At 40.6% G+C, this 16,740-nt stretch overlaps 1 protein-coding gene across 2 annotated transcripts in view; it reads left to right on the top strand.

Moving 5' to 3' along the window:
* Positions 1 to 3,284: 3,284 nt before the first annotated feature.
* LOC118372741 (dynamin-like 120 kDa protein, mitochondrial) overlaps positions 3,285 to 16,740 on the top strand; it is a 95,027-nt gene continuing 81,571 nt past the window's right edge. The window contains exons 1-6 of one of the 2 annotated variants that reach the window (XM_052475326.1): positions 3,285 to 3,522; positions 4,232 to 4,550; positions 11,219 to 11,315; positions 11,997 to 12,113; positions 12,677 to 12,718; positions 14,126 to 14,214. In XM_052475326.1, coding sequence (XP_052331286.1) covers positions 3,494 to 3,522; positions 4,232 to 4,550; positions 11,219 to 11,315; positions 11,997 to 12,113; positions 12,677 to 12,718; positions 14,126 to 14,214 — 693 coding nt within the window. In that variant the 5' untranslated portion in view covers positions 3,285 to 3,493. The remainder of the gene's footprint in view (positions 3,523 to 4,231; positions 4,551 to 11,218; positions 11,316 to 11,996; positions 12,114 to 12,676; positions 12,719 to 14,125; positions 14,215 to 16,740) is intronic. The other variant, XM_052475327.1, reaches the window with a different exon arrangement.

Genomic DNA, 16,740 nt, shown 5'->3' with positions numbered 1-16,740 from the left:
GACTGATACCCCATGTCATTAATCCACAATCCAGAGGTAATTGTCCCCTAATGCAATTCTAAAGTCTAATACATCCAGTGTGATTTCAACAGATTGCCCATACCAGTTTGGCTCAGGTCCAATGACTATGCACTTGAGAGGGAAAGAGGTTGGGCCATCCTAGAAATGTTTTAAATTAATATATTATACACAATTTAGCAAACACTTTTTAGCGACTTACAGTCATGCGTGAATACATTTTTATGTATGGCTGCTCCCGGGAATCGAACCCACTATCCTGGCGTTGCAATGCTCTACCAAGGTGTATGGCAGGGTTATGAATGCTTTGTGAAGCCTCAATTTAATATGATATATAAGGCCTTTATTAAGTGGCGCTTATGTCATCACTTATTAAGTGCAGGTTTATGTATTATTTGACATAGTGGGTTATGTCAAATTTGACACGGGGAGTTATGTCACACAGTTATGTCACATTAATGAACCCTATATAAAGCATTATATATGGTTATAGATGATTTGTGACATAGTTGTGTAGTGGTTATGAAGCCTTTATAAGCTGCATGTCATTTAAAGCGGGACCATTTTTTTGTTATGTTTTTTTTTAGAAAATCATAATTATTCACTTTCTTTCACATACTTTGAAGATTATTTGTTGCTGTAAAACAAAAGCTTAACCCTGTGAGATGAAAACATGTTATTACCCTTCAGAAATACGTGCAATAGGCCTCTGATTATCATTTGTAGAACAATATTCTGGAAACGCTGCAAAATTCAACATTGGGCTTCAATAGTAGAAAAAAATGTGTGGTAAGAAAACTGAGAAATTATTTTAAAATCACATCAAAATGGATCAAAAACATTTGACCACTGCAAATGTTAGTATGTCTTTCCCCCATCTTTGTAATTGTCTACACCCCCCTCCAGGTGTTGCCCATCTTCCCCATTATCCCCAGTGTATTTATACCCTAGTTCTCTGTTTGTCTGTTGCCAGTTTTTGTCTCGTCAAGTCTACCAATGGTTTTCCTGTCATTCTCTAGTTCCTGGTTTTTGACCATTCTGCCTGCCCTGAGCCTGTCTGCTGTTCTGTACCTTTCGCACTCTGCTCTGGATTACTGACCTCTGCATGCCATTGACCTGTCGTTTGACTGCCCCCCTGTTTTGTAATTAACTTTTGTTTACTTCAAAACTGTATGATTCTAGGTCTTCGCCTGAGCCTTGACAGAGTGGACAGATTTCCAATGTTTGAGGCTACTGAAGCCACAATAATCATACTGACACACAACAAATACTACTAAGAGATGCATGTGGGTCTAAGGAGATGCATTATATAGTGTTTTTTATTCATTTTTAGGACCTGTACGGGGTACAATTTAGGAAATGCATTTTTGCAATGTTGGGTCTCAGTGTTAAGTCACTTGCTCTTGTTCATAAATGTTGAGAAATTATTTTGTCAATACAAGGAGTGTATACATTAATTGTATTTCCTTTCTTGTGTCATTATACATGCATCATCCCGCAGTAATGGTAATAGGCATCACAAAAGAATTGAGAGGTTCAGTAATATTATGAAGTGTCACAGATTCTGTTTAATTTGAGTGTTGTTTCCTTCAGTTATCCCTGGAGGGCTCCCTTACCTTGTTTTCCAGGTTACCCTGATTATTTCTTATTGGTTTCACCTGTGTTTAATTATGTTCTCTGTTCACATGTTTGCCTGGTTATTTAGGTTCCTCAGTTGGCCTGTATCGTTGCTATTGTCTCATGTTTTGTTAGTGGGGTCTTGTGCTGTTGCCTTGTTTCAATTTAGACTCTAAGTAAATGTTCTGGATTTACCCCTACCTCTGCGCATGGGTTTGAGTTCGTACAAGCATTATTGTCACAATGAAGCAGAATGCATTTTGATGAAGTGTTTACACTTTGAAACAGCTCTCCTGTATTTTACATTTGGTCTACTGGCTCCCACATTCATACATTGAGTCAATAATAAAATTATGTTGGTGCGACTTCTGTGGGCTGTGTGTCAGTGATGTCATAGAAAGTATCAGTCGGTAATGTTAAAGATACTTCTGGTTGGGTATATCCATATTTGTATTTAATCAAAAATGGCCAACGGGTTAAATGTCAATGTGATGTTTCTAATGAGGTGTTACCCAGTCTGACACAGTAACAACACAGGCTCATGGTAGTTCCACCACTTTATTCATGAAACATTAAACTGAAGTAATGTTGAATTTAATTTATTCTGATACAGGAATGCTCCTTCTCAGCAGTACCAATATGGTAGATGGTGGCATCAGAGCCTCTCATTGGCCAACACATAACATCAGCAATCTAGTATATACTGTACATCATTGCTCCCCCTCTTCCTCAGCCCGATGGTGAGACTATGGGTACATCTCAATTAGTTGACCTCGTGTCCTCTCTCCTCGCCTCCTTCTCAAAACACATTGGAGGAAAAAGCCAGAGGTCCCGCCCCTCTGACCTTCTTCTCCAATGGGTTTTGATAAGGAGGTGAGTTGAGCGGCTGCGAGGAGATGGCAATTGAGATTCTCCCATGTTATCCACATGTTGGGGGCATTATTATTATTATTATTATTTAATGGTAAAAGCACACTTTTTTTTATTTAGCTTATTTTGTGTTCAACAGATCATTGTAAAAATCAGACGAATCAAATCAAATTATATTTGTCACATGCGCCAGGTGAAATGCTTACTTTTACAAACCCTTAAGGTGAAATGCTTACAAACCCTTATTAACCAACAATGCAGTTTAAGAAAATATAGTTAAGAAAATATTTACAAAAAAAAAATAATAATAATAATGAGGCTATATACAGGGAGTACCGAGTCAATGTGCGGCGGTATAGGTTAGTCGAGGTAATTTGTACATGTAGGTAGGGGTAAAGTGACTATACATAGATACTAAACAGCGAGAAGCAGGAGTGTAGAGAGCAAAGCAGCAATGACTCATCATAATTGTACAACGTTGAATAGTTCATTTTGACATGGTGCATTATTAGACCATCCACACCACAGATAATGAGTAGTAGTGGATGTGTGCAGTTTGTTATGCCCTAAAACATTTGAGTGGGTTAATTACACAGTTTTGTGAGGTCTACAGCGTCCATGGTAGAACAATTAAGACAACATTGTATTTTTAGTCTGATTAGGCTACAGTGTGGAAATTCTTACTATATATTTTTTCAATCATCATTTATCCATTTGATTTAGCTATATGTTGACAAATTAGAGAACATTACTATTGACGTGACTGAGGACCGTGTAGGAACTTGAAGCACCATAGACAGTTTTGTCAGTGCTGATTTGGAGGTTGGACTCGTTTCCAGCAAGCAGACATGTCATTCCGATTTCATGCTGTGTCCTTTTTAGTTAGCAAGTTATTAACCAATGTGTACCCTCTGTAAAAATGATTTGAATTGTACGTGAGCGCGAATTTATAACACATTTTCATTTACCCGTTGTTGGTAATAGCATTATGTTACGAGTTGGAAGCGCAGTGGCCTGGTAAGTAGGGTAACAATATTGTCGGCTAACTAGATAAATAGATAGCCAGCTCGCTATCTAACAGTAGCTATCTGGGCATGAGGACGGTGTTTCTCGCTGTGCTATATAGAGATAACTAGCTAGCAATGTTGACCACAATGCTAGCTAGTTAATTTATGCATCATTCATTGATTGACTTAACAGCAATAGCTAGTTGATGACAATGCTGTACTTCTCCTAATTAAATGACTGTCTTGCTAACGTTAGCTTAGTTAAGTTGTTTGTTGCCTAGAGACTGGCTACGAAAAGGTTGTTATTACGTTTGATGATGTTCAAGAAGGTAACGATAACAGTTAGTTAGCTAGACATTAGCTTGGTGTTAAACAAATTGGAATCACTGATATCAAGTGGCCAGCTCGATTGTGTGTGTGTTAGGTAATTATCTGCGAAACAAAAGGTTGACATTGTAAGTTAACGATGCATTTTAGCTATAAAAAAAGCAACGTTACTGTATGTAGCCAGGCAGATGTGCAGCTACTGTAGCTAACTAACGTTATTTGTACACCATTCAATCAACACTATCATGCCGTTGTTGTTCATCATGTTGTACTGTACAGTATACGATCAATCGTTCTACTCATCACACCTGATGTCTGCAGAAGGTACAGTGTTAATGTTGCTTGTGGGTCTAAATGCCTGACACGTTTTCTCCATGTCTCTGTCCTCTCAGCATGGCCTGCAGAAACCTGGTCTCCCCCAACATGGGGGTGAGGTTCAGGATGCCCTTACAGAAGCTGCACCCTCTGTCTCGTGCCATCCATCACAGGTACAACGCCAGTGTCACCTCCCCGCACCGCTCGGCAGCCCGCCACTTCACCTCCATGTCCCGGCTGCCCATGCAGCCCCCCAAGCCTCCCCCGGGCGGTCACGGCGGCTGGCGCTACCAGCAGCACCGCAACTTTTGGATGCTCCGCCTGGCCTCCAGGCTGCTGAAGCTCCGGTACATTCTGCTGGGCTCAGCAGTGGGAGGCGGGTATACCGCTAAGAAGGTACAGTACATTTGAGGTAGAGGAGAGAGAGTTAAATGGTAATGGCCAGTTTCCCAGACACGTATAGCCGGAGCCAGGTTACTGCCCCATAATGTTGTTCGAAAGAAGCTGTTTTACTTGTCTGTTAGACTTAAGACACATGATACAAGTGCATCTCTCATCTAAATACCAGTTGGCGCTCTGATCTCTAATTGGCTGGACCTGCTTGGTAAGTGCAGTGAGAGTAACAAACACATAGGTGGTTTACTGCCGTTCACACTGTGCTTAAGCAATATTGGCTTTGAGTGCTGCTTTTCTAATCCTAATGTACGAGTCACCCTACTTACCTCCACTCCCAGTGGAACAGAGGTGACTTACTCTACATTTGATTGGCGCTCTGCTAGGGTATGTGTTTGTGCCAGACTGCCAGCACAGATGAGATTCCCTTACGAGCTCTCAAAACCCTTTCACTATATGGACTATATTATACACATGAATCTGTTGAAGTTGATCTTGTATATAGGCTAGATGTGTCTAGACTAGAGGTCGACCGATTATGATTTTTCATTGCCGATACCGATTTATTGGAGGACCAAAAAAGCCGATACCGATTGAACATATATATATATTTTTTTTTTTGTAATAATGACAATTACAACAATACTGAATGAACACTTATTTTAACTTAATATAATACATCAATAACATCCATTTAGCCTCAAATAAATAATGAAACATGTTCAATTTGGTTTAAATAATGCAAAAACAAAGTGTTGGAGATGAAAGTAAAAGTGCAATATGTGCCATGTAAGAAAGCTAACGTTTAAGCTCCTTGCTCAGAACATGAAAACATATGAAAGTTGGTGGTTCTTTTAACATGAGACTTCAATATTCCAAGGTAAGAGGTTTTAGGTTGTAGTTAATATAGTATTTACAGGACTATTTCCCTCTATACCATTTGTATTTCATATACCTTTTGATTATTGGATGTTCTTATGGGCACTATAGTATTGCCAGTGTAACAGTATAGCTTCCGACCCTCTCCTCGCCCCTACCTGGGCTCGAACCAGGAACACATCGACAACAGCCACCCTCAAAGCATCGTTACTCCAAGTCTCAGAGCGAATTACGTTTGAAACGCTATTATAATAATAATAATAATAATATAATAATAATAATAATAATAATATAATAATAATAATAATAATATAATAATAATAATAATAATAATAATAATAATAATAATATAATAATAATATAATAATAATTATATAATAATAATAATAATAAGCGCACACCCAGCTAACTAGCTAGCCATTTCACATCGGTTACACCAGCCATTAGGCTGATAAGCTTGAAGTCATAAACAGCACTGTGCTTGCGAAGAGCTGCTGGCAAAACACACGGAAGTGCTGTTTGAATGAATGATTACGAGCCTGCTGCTGCTCAGTCAGACTGCTTTATCAAATCGGATTTAATTATAACATAATAACACACAGAAATACGAGCCTTTGGTCATTAATATGGTCGAATCCGGAAACTATCATTTCGAAAACAAAACGTTTATTATTTCAGTGAAATACGGAACCATTCGGTATTTTATCGTAACGGGTGGCATCCCTAAGTCTAAATATTATTGTTACATTGCACAACCTTCAATGTTATGTCATAATTACGTAAAATTCTGGCAAATAAGTTCGCAATGAGCCAGGCTGCCCAAACTGTTGCATATACCCTGACTCTGCGTGCAATGAACGCAAGAGAAATGACACAATTTCACCTGGTTAATATTGCCTGTAGTTATAACTAGTGATTATGATTTATTGATTGTTTTTTACAAGATAAGTTTAATGCTAGCTAGCAACTTACCTTGGCTTCTAATGCATTCACGTAACAGGCAGGCTCCTTGTGGAGTGCAATGGTTAGAGCGTTGGACTAGTTTTTTATTTATTTTTAATTTTACCTTTATTTAACTAGGCAAGTCAGTTAAGAACAAATTCTTATTTTCAATGACGGCCTAGGAACAGTGGGTTAACTGCCTGTTCAGGGGCAGAACGACAGATTTGTACCTTGTCAGCTCGGGGATTTGAACTTGCAACCTTCCGGTTACAAACTGAATTGGTCCACTCACACTGACAGCGTCGTGAAGAAGGCGCAGCAGCGCCTATTCAACCTCAGGAGGCTGAAGAAATTCGGCTTGTCACCAAAAGCACTCACAAACTTCTACAGATGCACAATCGAGAGCATCCTGGCGGGCTGTATCACCGCCTGGTACGGCAACTGCTCCGCCCTCAACCGTAAGGCTCTCCAGAGGGTAGTGAGGACTGCACAACGCATCACCGGGGGCAAACTACCTGCCCTCCAGGACACCTACACCACCCGTTGTTACAGGAAGGCCATAAAGATCATCAAGGACATCAACCACCCGAACCACTGCCTGTTCACCCCGCTATCATCCAGAAGGCGAGGTCAGTACAGGTGCATCAAAGCTGGGACCGAGAGACTGAAAAACAGCTTCTATCTCAAGGCCATCAGACTGTTAAACAGCCACCACTAACAGTGTGAGTGGCTGCTGCCAACACACTGTCATTGACACTGACCCAACTCCAGCCATTTTAATAATGGGAATTGATGGGAATTATAAAATACAAAGCATGGAAATCGGCGCCCAAAAATACAGATTTCCGATTGCTATGAAAACTTGAAATCGGCCCTAATTAAATCTGCCATACCGATTAATCGGTCGACCTCTAGTCTAGACTCCCCTCACACCTCTGTTTTTTAGCCCAGACTCATACATCATAGAGGAAAAGACAAGGGTTGTTTTATCTAAGAGTTAAGCCTTTCATGTCACTTAGAATGGGAAATACAGTGCATTCGAAAAGTATTCAGACCTCTTGACTTTTTCCACTTTTTGTTCCAGCTTTATTCTAAAATGGATTTTAAAAATGTTTTCCCTCAATCTACACACTATACCCCATAGTGATATAGCAAAAACCGTTTTTATACACATTTATAAAATAAAACAGAAATACCTTATTTACATAAGTATTCAGACTATTTTCTATTAGACTCGAAATTGAACTTGAGCTCAGGTGCTTCCTGTTTCCATTGATAATCCTTGAAGTTTCTACAACTTGATTGTATTCAGTATTCAGACCCTTTACTCTGTACTTTGTTGAAGCACCTTTGGCAGCTATTACAGCATCAAGTCTTCTTGGGCATGACATACATTTACATTTAAGTCATTTAGCAGACGCTCTTATCCAGAGCGACTTACAAATTGGTGCATTCACCTTATGACATCCAGTGGAACAGTCAATTTACAATAGTGCATCTAAATCTTAAAAGGGGGGAGGGGGTGAGAAGGATTACTTATCCTATCCTAGGTATTCCTTAAAGAGGTGACATTACAAGTTTGGCACACCTGTATTTGCGGAGTTTCTCCCATTCTCTGTAGAGCCTTTAAATTTATGTCAGGTTAGATGGGGAGCATTGCTGCACAGTTTTTGTCAGGTCTCTAGAGATGTTCCATCAGGTTCAAGACCGGCCTCTGGCTGGGCCTCTCAAGGACATTCAGAGACTTGTCCCGAGGCCACTCCTGCGTTGTCTTGGCTGTGTGCTTCAGGGTGTTCTGTTGGAAGGTGAACTTGAGCCCCAGTTTGAGGTCCTGAGTTCTCTGGAGTAGGCTTTCATCAAGGATCTCTCTGTTCGTCTTTCCCTCTATCCTGACTAGTCTCCCATTTCCTGCCGCTGAAAAACATCCCCACAGCATGATGCTGCCACCAACATGCTTCACCGTAGGGATGGTGCCAGGTTTCCTCCAAATGTGACGCTTGGCATTCAGGCAATAGAGTTCAATCTTGGTGTCATCAGACCAGAGAATCTTGTTTCTCATGGTCTGAGAGTCCTTTAGGTGCCTTTTGGCAAACTCCAAGAGAGCTGTCATGTGCCCTTTACTGAGGAGTGACTTCCGCCTGGCCACTCTATAATGAGGGCCTGATTGGTTGAGTGCTGCAGAGATTGTGCTTCTGGAAGGTTCTCTGATCTCCACAGAGGAACTCTGGAGCTTTGTCAGAGTGACTATTGGGTTTTTAGTCACCTCCCTGACCAAGGTCCTTCTCCCCCGATTGCTCAATTTGGTCGGGCGACCAAGTCTAGAAAGAGTCTTGGTGGTTCCAAACTTCTTCCATTTAAGATTCATGGAGGCCACTGTTCTTTGGAACCTTCAATGCTGCAGAAATGTTTTGGTACCCTTCCCTGGATCTTTGCCTTGACACAATCCTGCCTCAGAGCTCTATGGACAATTCCTTCGACCTCATGGCTTGGTTTTAGCACAGAAATGCACTGTCAACTGTGGGACCTTATATAGACAGGTGTGTGCCTTTCCAAATCATGTCCAGTCACTTGAATTTAGCACAGGTGGACTCAAACCAAGTTGTAGAAACATCTCAAGGATGATCAATGGAAACAGGATGCACCTGAGCTCAATTTCAAGTCTCATAGAAAAGGGTCTGAATACTTGTGTAAATAAGGTATTTCTGTTTTATTTTATAAAAACATTTAAAAACATGTTTTTACTTTGTCATTATGGGGTATTGTGTGTAGGTTGATGATGGAAAACATGTATTTAATCAATTTTAGAATAACCCTGTAACGTAACAAAATGTGGAAAAAAGGATGGGGTCTGAATGAGAGGTCGACCGATTAATCGGAATGGCCGATTAATCAGGGCCGATTTCAAGTTTTCATAACAATCGGAAATCAGTATTTTTGGGTGCTGATTTTGCCGATTTAAAAAAATATATATTATATATATTTTATACTTTTCTTTAACTAGGCAAGTCAGTTAAGAACACATTCTTATTTTCAATGACAACCCACCGTACCTAGGCTAACTGCCTTGTTCAGTGACAGAACGACAGATTTTTACCTTGTCAGCTCGGGGGATCCAATCTTTCAACCTGACAGTTAACTAGTCCAACGCTCTAACCACCTAATTACATTGCACTCCACGAGGAGCCTGCCTGTTACGTGAATGCAGTAGAAGCCAAGGTAAGTTGCTAGCTAGCATTAAACTTCACTTATAAAAAACAGTCAATCAATCAATCATAAGCACTAGTTATAACTAACTATACAGGGTTGATGATATTACTAGTTTATCTAGCTAGTCCTGCGTTGCATATAATCGATGCAACGCTGGGGGATGATTTAACAAAAGCGCATTTGCGAAAAATGCACAACCATTGGACGACTGTACCTAACCATAAACATCAATGACTTTCTTAAAGTCAATACACAGAAGTAAATATTTTTAAACCTGCATATTTAGCTAAAAGAAATCCAGGTTAGCAGGCAATATTAACCAGGTGATATTGTGTCACTTCTCTTGCGTTCTTTGCACGCAGAATCAGGGTATATGCAACAGTCTGGGCAGCCTGGCTCGTTGCGAACTTAGTTGCCAGAATGTTACGTAATTATGACATAACATTGAAGGTTGTGCAATGTAACAACAATATTTAGATTTAGGGATGCCACCCGTGAGATTAAATACCAAACGATTCCATATTTCACTGAAATAATAAACTTTTTGCTTTCGAAATGATAGTTTCCGGATTCGACCATATTAATGACCAAAGGCTCGTATTTCTGTGTTTTATGTTATAATTAAGTCTATGATTTGATAGAGCAGTCTGACTTGAGCGATTGTAGGCAGCAGTAGGCTCGTAAGCATTCATTCAAACAGCACTTTTGTGCATTTTGCCAGCAGCTCTTCGCAAGCAGAGCGCTGTTTATGACTTCAAGCCTATCAGCCTAATGGCTGGTGTAACCGATGTGAAATGGCTAGCTAGTTAGCAGGGTGCGCGCTTATAGCGTTTCAAACGTCACTCGCTCTGAGACTTGGAGTAGTTATTCCCCTTGCTCTGCAAGGGCCGCAGCTTTTGTGGAGCGATGGGTAACGATGCTTCGAGGGTGGCTGTCGATGTGTTCCTGGTTTGAGCCCAGGTAGGGGCGAGGAGAGGGTCGGAAGCTATACTGTTACACTGGCAATACTATAGTGCCCATAAGAACATCCAATAGTCAAAGGTATATGAAATACAAATGGTATAGAGAGAAATAGTCCTATAAATACTATATTAACTACAACCTAAAACCTCTTACCTTGGAATATTGAAGTCTCATGTTAAAAGGAACCACCAACTTTCATATGTTCTCATGTTCTGAGCAAGGAACTTAAACGTTAGCTTTCTTACATGGCACATATTGCACTTTTACTTTCATCTCCAACACTTTGTTTTTGCATTATTTAAACCAAATTGAACATGCTTCGTTATTTATTTGAGGCTAAATATATTTTTATTGATGTATTAAGTAAAAATAAGTGTTCATTCAGTATTGTTGTAATTGTCATTATTACAAATAAATAAATAAAAATCGGTCGATTAATCGGTATCGGCTTTTTTGGGTCCTCCAATAATCGGTATCGGCGTTGAAAAATCATCGGTCGACCTCTAGTCTGAATACTTAATAAATGCACTCTATGTCCAATTATTGTACCCTAACCCATCCCTTGAAATATTGTTGTTGTTAATTTTTAACTGAGGTAATTTGTTTTCCCATTATCACAACAAAAATTGTAAGTTGACCATGTATGTGATTGAAATGCCACGTCTCTTCTGTTCTTCCAGACCTATGAGGAGTGGAAGGATATGCTACCTGATATGGATGAATACAATTGGGTAATACCCGATTTCTTCTGGGAGATGAGTAAACAAATTGACCTAGGTGAGATTTTTTTCTGGATCAAATGGGTCTTAGGTGGCAGTAGGAGTGTCGTTTGACTGGAACATTTAGTGGCCCTCCTTTCTACTCATTTGTCCATGGCTTAATGCCATGTTCTTATGCTGAGTGACTAAAACATAAATAAATCAGTGTGGGCCTCATGCTATCACAAAAAAAACTCCTGAATGCATAATTTCTGTTTTAGAGTTTTAGATTCTCCTTGACTGTCTAGCTTTATTTTGGTGATTTGTTAGGTTTCAAAGATGTTATTAAAAAAATATATAGATCCATTGTATTTTTTGGGGGTACTTTCTGTCTGTTTCACTTTACACTTAAAATGTTTTTCAATGCCCCTGAAATATTCGGATTTGTTTTACTGTTTGGATTTAGGTGGGTCGAAGAAACACATGCAAAAAAAACAAACATGAAATGACTCGTTAGAATAGAAGCCTGTGTACCTAAAATTCATATATAGATTTACCACTGTTAAATAACTTGTCATGTTGGTTTAATTCCTGTTAACCAGTGTAGTGTGTGTGTGGTTAATCTGACGTGAATTGTATGTAGTATTTGGGCTGAGCCAGTGCTGTCTTTCTGTTAAGGCTGCTCAGTTTGTTTCATTTGATTCTCATGTTCAAAGGATAAACTCCACCTACCCTATCGCATTTTGTCTTCTGCACACAGATAAACTAACCAAAATGCTGCCTGAGTTAGTGGAGATTGCCAAGTTTCTACCAGAGTTACCCGATTTAGATAAGATAGGAGAGAACTTCACTTTTCTCAAGAGCATCCTCTTCACCGGTGAGTACAGTCTTGTCAGATTAAGAAATAGATATCCGTTATGGAGGCTGTGTCAGACAGCAGTTACTAAACTCTTTTTGGCCAGGATTGTATATCTTTTTTTGAACAAGTGGCAAAAGTGATGAATAAACATATTGAGCTTTGTGAACCTAGAATAGCAATTGCAGCTGCTTCAAGTGGTAGAAACATTTCTGTCATTGGTAATCTAAATTTGAAGTGGGCTTCTTTTGTCGATTCATACCTGCATTACCTAGCAATCTACCTTCATACTTTCCAGCAAAAAAAAACATTTAGATTTTCGCTAACGTACTGTCAGTTGCAATCACTTTTAACTTTCCCGATGAGCTATTCTGCATTATTAGTAGTATCACAATAACGTGCCCAGATTGCACACGTAGCCAATGGTATCTGACTCTGGACTTGCAGGATGCAGCCATGACATCAAGCTCACAGCAGGGCCTTGAAACATGTACCCTGCAGTGACCCCTTGACCCTGCTCCAACCCCTTTGCTTCAGTCTTTTGATTTGTTTTCTTTCCTTCTCCCCCTCTGCGTTCTTCACAGGTGTTGGTAGTAAAGGAGCTTCTGGTCAGCGTTTGTTGTTAGGTGTGTATCCCCTACACTCCGTCCTGGTGCTGTTTGAATACCCAACATTGGCCTGTGTGCGGCAGCACCCTGTTTAGTAGTGCTTTGGAGCCACAGACGTTGTCCAGTGCTCTTAGATGGGGACCTCCAAACCCAACACGATTGGCTTCTAGACTACCAACTCGTTGTCTTTATCCGATGATGCTGCTGTTTCAGACACCCATGACAAATTATTGATGGGAGGATTTGTTTTTTTGGGTGGAGAGAATGCTTAGATTGACATAGTCTTTAATTGATGTACAGGATATATTCTTACATCATATTGTTGATATCAGATTGACATTTTTTCACTGTCTTATATAATCAAATTCCTCTAAAAACACTTTCTCTGAACCAAAGTTGACCACTGAATAGGATGTATTTGGAATGAATTGGATGTGATGCTGTCGATCTTGTGGTCCACAGTGGTTTCAACAACAGATCCACTGCATCCTCTCCTTCTCCTTTGGGTTTGGTTTCATCTGACTGGCTTTTGTCTGTCCTACTTGTGTGTTATTTCCTCCTTTTGATTTCCAAGTTCCTCCTACTTTCTCCCTGGCTTGCCTGGCCTCTTTGGTCTCTCTCCCCTTCTACTTACATGATGGGAGGATAGTCCTCGTCTCGGAGGGCTCTCCTTGTCTGCTGGTAGCTGATGCTTCTCAAATGTTTGGAAAATACATCTGTCTATGATAGATGGAAACATCTTGAAGTCCATCCATACCTCTTCTTTGACTTGCTAAAATAATTGGTGTATTCCTGGGTTGTGTCGCAAGTGGCGCCCTATTCCCTATGTAGTGCACTACTTTTGACCAAGGCCCCATATGGATCTGGCCAAAATTAGGGCACTATATAGGAAATGTAGGGAATAGGGTGCCATTTGGGACACAGTACTGTAGTTGTGAGGCTTGTTATTGACAGGTCTTTCATTGGCTGGATGAAGGATTGTTCCATGATGTTCTGAAGGGAAGTATATAAATATGTACCAAGTGAATGTTTGCTGCTGGTCCAGCTGGCTCTGTAGAACCTCGCAACTCCAAGCTGCGTTGTACAGGAGAGAAACGTCTTTCATAACAGCACTGTGTAAGGGTTTGCCAATTAATGAATGATTTCATTGTCATTATTTTATAGTACCATATCAGACATAACTGGTCAGAGAGCCAATGAAAAGCACAAGCTCCCAAATGTTATTGTGAGCAATATTTTCCAAACCTTTGAGATTCCATCATATGGGTTCTGACCTGGGGCATAGATGGTAGATAGAGTCCTCTCTAATGTTGGGCATGCCAATACTTTTCACTCATTACTGCTTTTTGCTAATAAACTGTTATCGATGATGCGTGGTGTAACCTCGTGGTTTTTCTCATGCTTTGTGCTGTTTATGTCTCCTAGCCGAAGCCCCTGGGGACACTCCAGTGAAATCTGCCACAGATGCCCCAGTTACGGCCACAACAGAGGCCAGTGGCAAGCAGTTTAGGAAGGCAAGTATGCTCTGACTAGCTCACCCTCACTCCCTGTGGCATATACAGTGGGGCAAAAAAGTATTTAGTCAGCCACCAATTGTGCAAGTTCTCCCACTTAAAAAGATGAGAGAGGCCTGTAATTTTCATCATAGGTACACTTCAGCTATTTCTGGCTCTCACAGACCTGTAACTTCTTCTTTAAGAGGCTCCTCTGTCCTCCACTCGTTACCTGTATTAATGGCACCTGTTTGAACTTGTTATCAGTATAAAAGACACTTGTCCACAACCTCAAACAGTCACACTCCAAACTCCACTATGGCCAAGACCAAAGAGCTGTCAAAGGACACCAGAAACAAAATTGTAGACCTGCACCAAGCTGGGAAGACTGAATCTGCAATAGGTAAGCAGTTTGGTTTGAAGAAATCAACTGTGGGAGCAATTATTAGGAAATGGAAGACATACAAGACCACTGATAATCTCCACTGATAATCTCCCTCGATCTGGGGCTCCACACAAGATCTCACCCCGTGGGGTCAAAATTATCACAAGAATGGTGAGCAAAAATCCCAGAACCACACGGGGGGGACCTAGTGAATGACCTGCAGAGAGCTGGGACCAAAGTAACAGCCTACCATCAGTAACACACTACGCCGCCAGGGACTCTAATCCTGCAGTGCCAGACGTGTCCTTCTGCTTAAGCCAGTACATGTCCAGGCCCGTCTGAAGTTTGCTAGAGGGCATTTGGATGATCCAGAAGAAGATTGAGAGAATGTCATATGGTCAGATGAAACCAAAATATAACGTTTTGGTAAAAACTCAGCTCGTCGTGTTTGGAGGACAAAGAATTCTGAGTTGCATCCAAAGAACACCATACCTACTCTGAAGCATGGGGGTGGAAACATCGTGCTTTGGTGTTGTTTTTCTGCAAAGGGACAAGGACGACTGATCCGTGTAAAGGAAAGAATGAATGGGGCCATGTATCGTGGGATTTTGAGTGAAAACCTCCTTCCAAGGGCATTGAAGATGAAAGGTGGCTGGGTCTTTCAGCATGACAATGATCCCAAACACACCGCCCGGGCAAAGAAGGAGTGGCTTCGTAAGAAGCATTTCAAGGTCCTGGAGTGGCCTAGCCAGTCTCCAGATCTCAACCCCATAGAAAGTTTAAAGTCTGTGTTGCCCAGCAACAGCCCCAAAATATCACTGCTCTAGAGGAGATCTGCATGGAGGAATGGGACAAAATACCAGCAACAGTGTGTGAAAACCTTGTGAAAACGTACAGAAAACGTTTGACCTCTGTCATTGCCAACAAAGGGTATATAACAAAGTATTGAGAAACGTTTGTTATTGACCAAATACTTATTTTCCACCATAATTTGCAAATAAATTAATAAAAAATCCTACAATGTGATTTTCTGGATTTTCTTTTCTCATTTTGTCTGTCATAGGTACACTTCAACTATGATGAAAATCACAGGCTTATCTCATCTTTTTAAGTGGGAGAACTTGCACAATTGGTGGCTGACAAAATACTTTTTTGCCCCACTGTAGCTCACCCTCATCAGCAGACTACTGCTTTTTGAAGTTGGCAGTTTGGCTCAATGGAAATGCCATTTCAGTTCCAGTCAATTTAGAAAATTAAGTGAAATTCAGGTCATGGATTCAAACTCCTTGAGGTAAAGGGTTATTTTTTAAATCATTAACTGAATTTCACATAATTTTGGGATTGACCACAGTCCTGACTGATTGCCTATACAGTGCATTCGGAAAGTATTCAGACCCCTTGACTTTTTGTTATGTTACAGCCTTATTCTAAAATGGATTTTTTAAAAATGTTTCCCTACACACTACCCCATAATGACAAAGCAAAAACAGGTTTTTAGGAATGTTTGCCAATGTATTACTTTTAAAAAAAACACTCCTTATTTACTTAATTATTCAGACCCTTTGCTATGAGACTTGAAATTGAATTCAGGTGAGTCTTGTTTTCATTGAGCAATCTTGATGTTTCTACAACTTGATTGGAGTTCACCTGTGCTAAATTCAATTGGTTGGATATGATTTGGTACACCTGTCTATATAAGGTGTCACAGTTGACATTGCATGTCAGAGCAAAAACCAATTGAATTGTCCCTAGAGATTGGACAGGATTGTGTCGAGGCACAGATCTGGGGAAGGGCACCAACACATTTCTGCAGCATTGAAGGTTCCAAAGAACACAGTGGCCTCCATCATTCTTAAATAGAAGACACTTCCTAGAGCTTGCCGCCCAGCCAAACAGCAATCGGGGGAGAAGAGCGTTGGTCAGGGAGGTGACAGAGCTCCAGAGTTCCTCTGGAGATGGGAGAACCTTCCAGAAGGACAGCCATCTCTGCAGCATTCCACCAATCAGGCCTTTATGGTAGAGTGGCCAGACGGAAGCCACTCCTCAATAAAGGGCACATGATACCCCGCTTGGGGTTTGCCAAAAGGAACCTAAAGGACTCTCAGACCATGAGAAACAAGGTTCTCTGGTCTGATGAAACCAAGATTGATCTCTTTGGCCTC

Source organism: Oncorhynchus keta, chromosome 22 (genome assembly GCF_023373465.1).
Source record: "Oncorhynchus keta strain PuntledgeMale-10-30-2019 chromosome 22, Oket_V2, whole genome shotgun sequence".
In the NCBI taxonomy this organism is placed as follows: Eukaryota; Metazoa; Chordata; class Actinopteri; order Salmoniformes; family Salmonidae; genus Oncorhynchus; species Oncorhynchus keta.
This window is presented reverse-complemented; position numbering and strand designations above follow the sequence as displayed.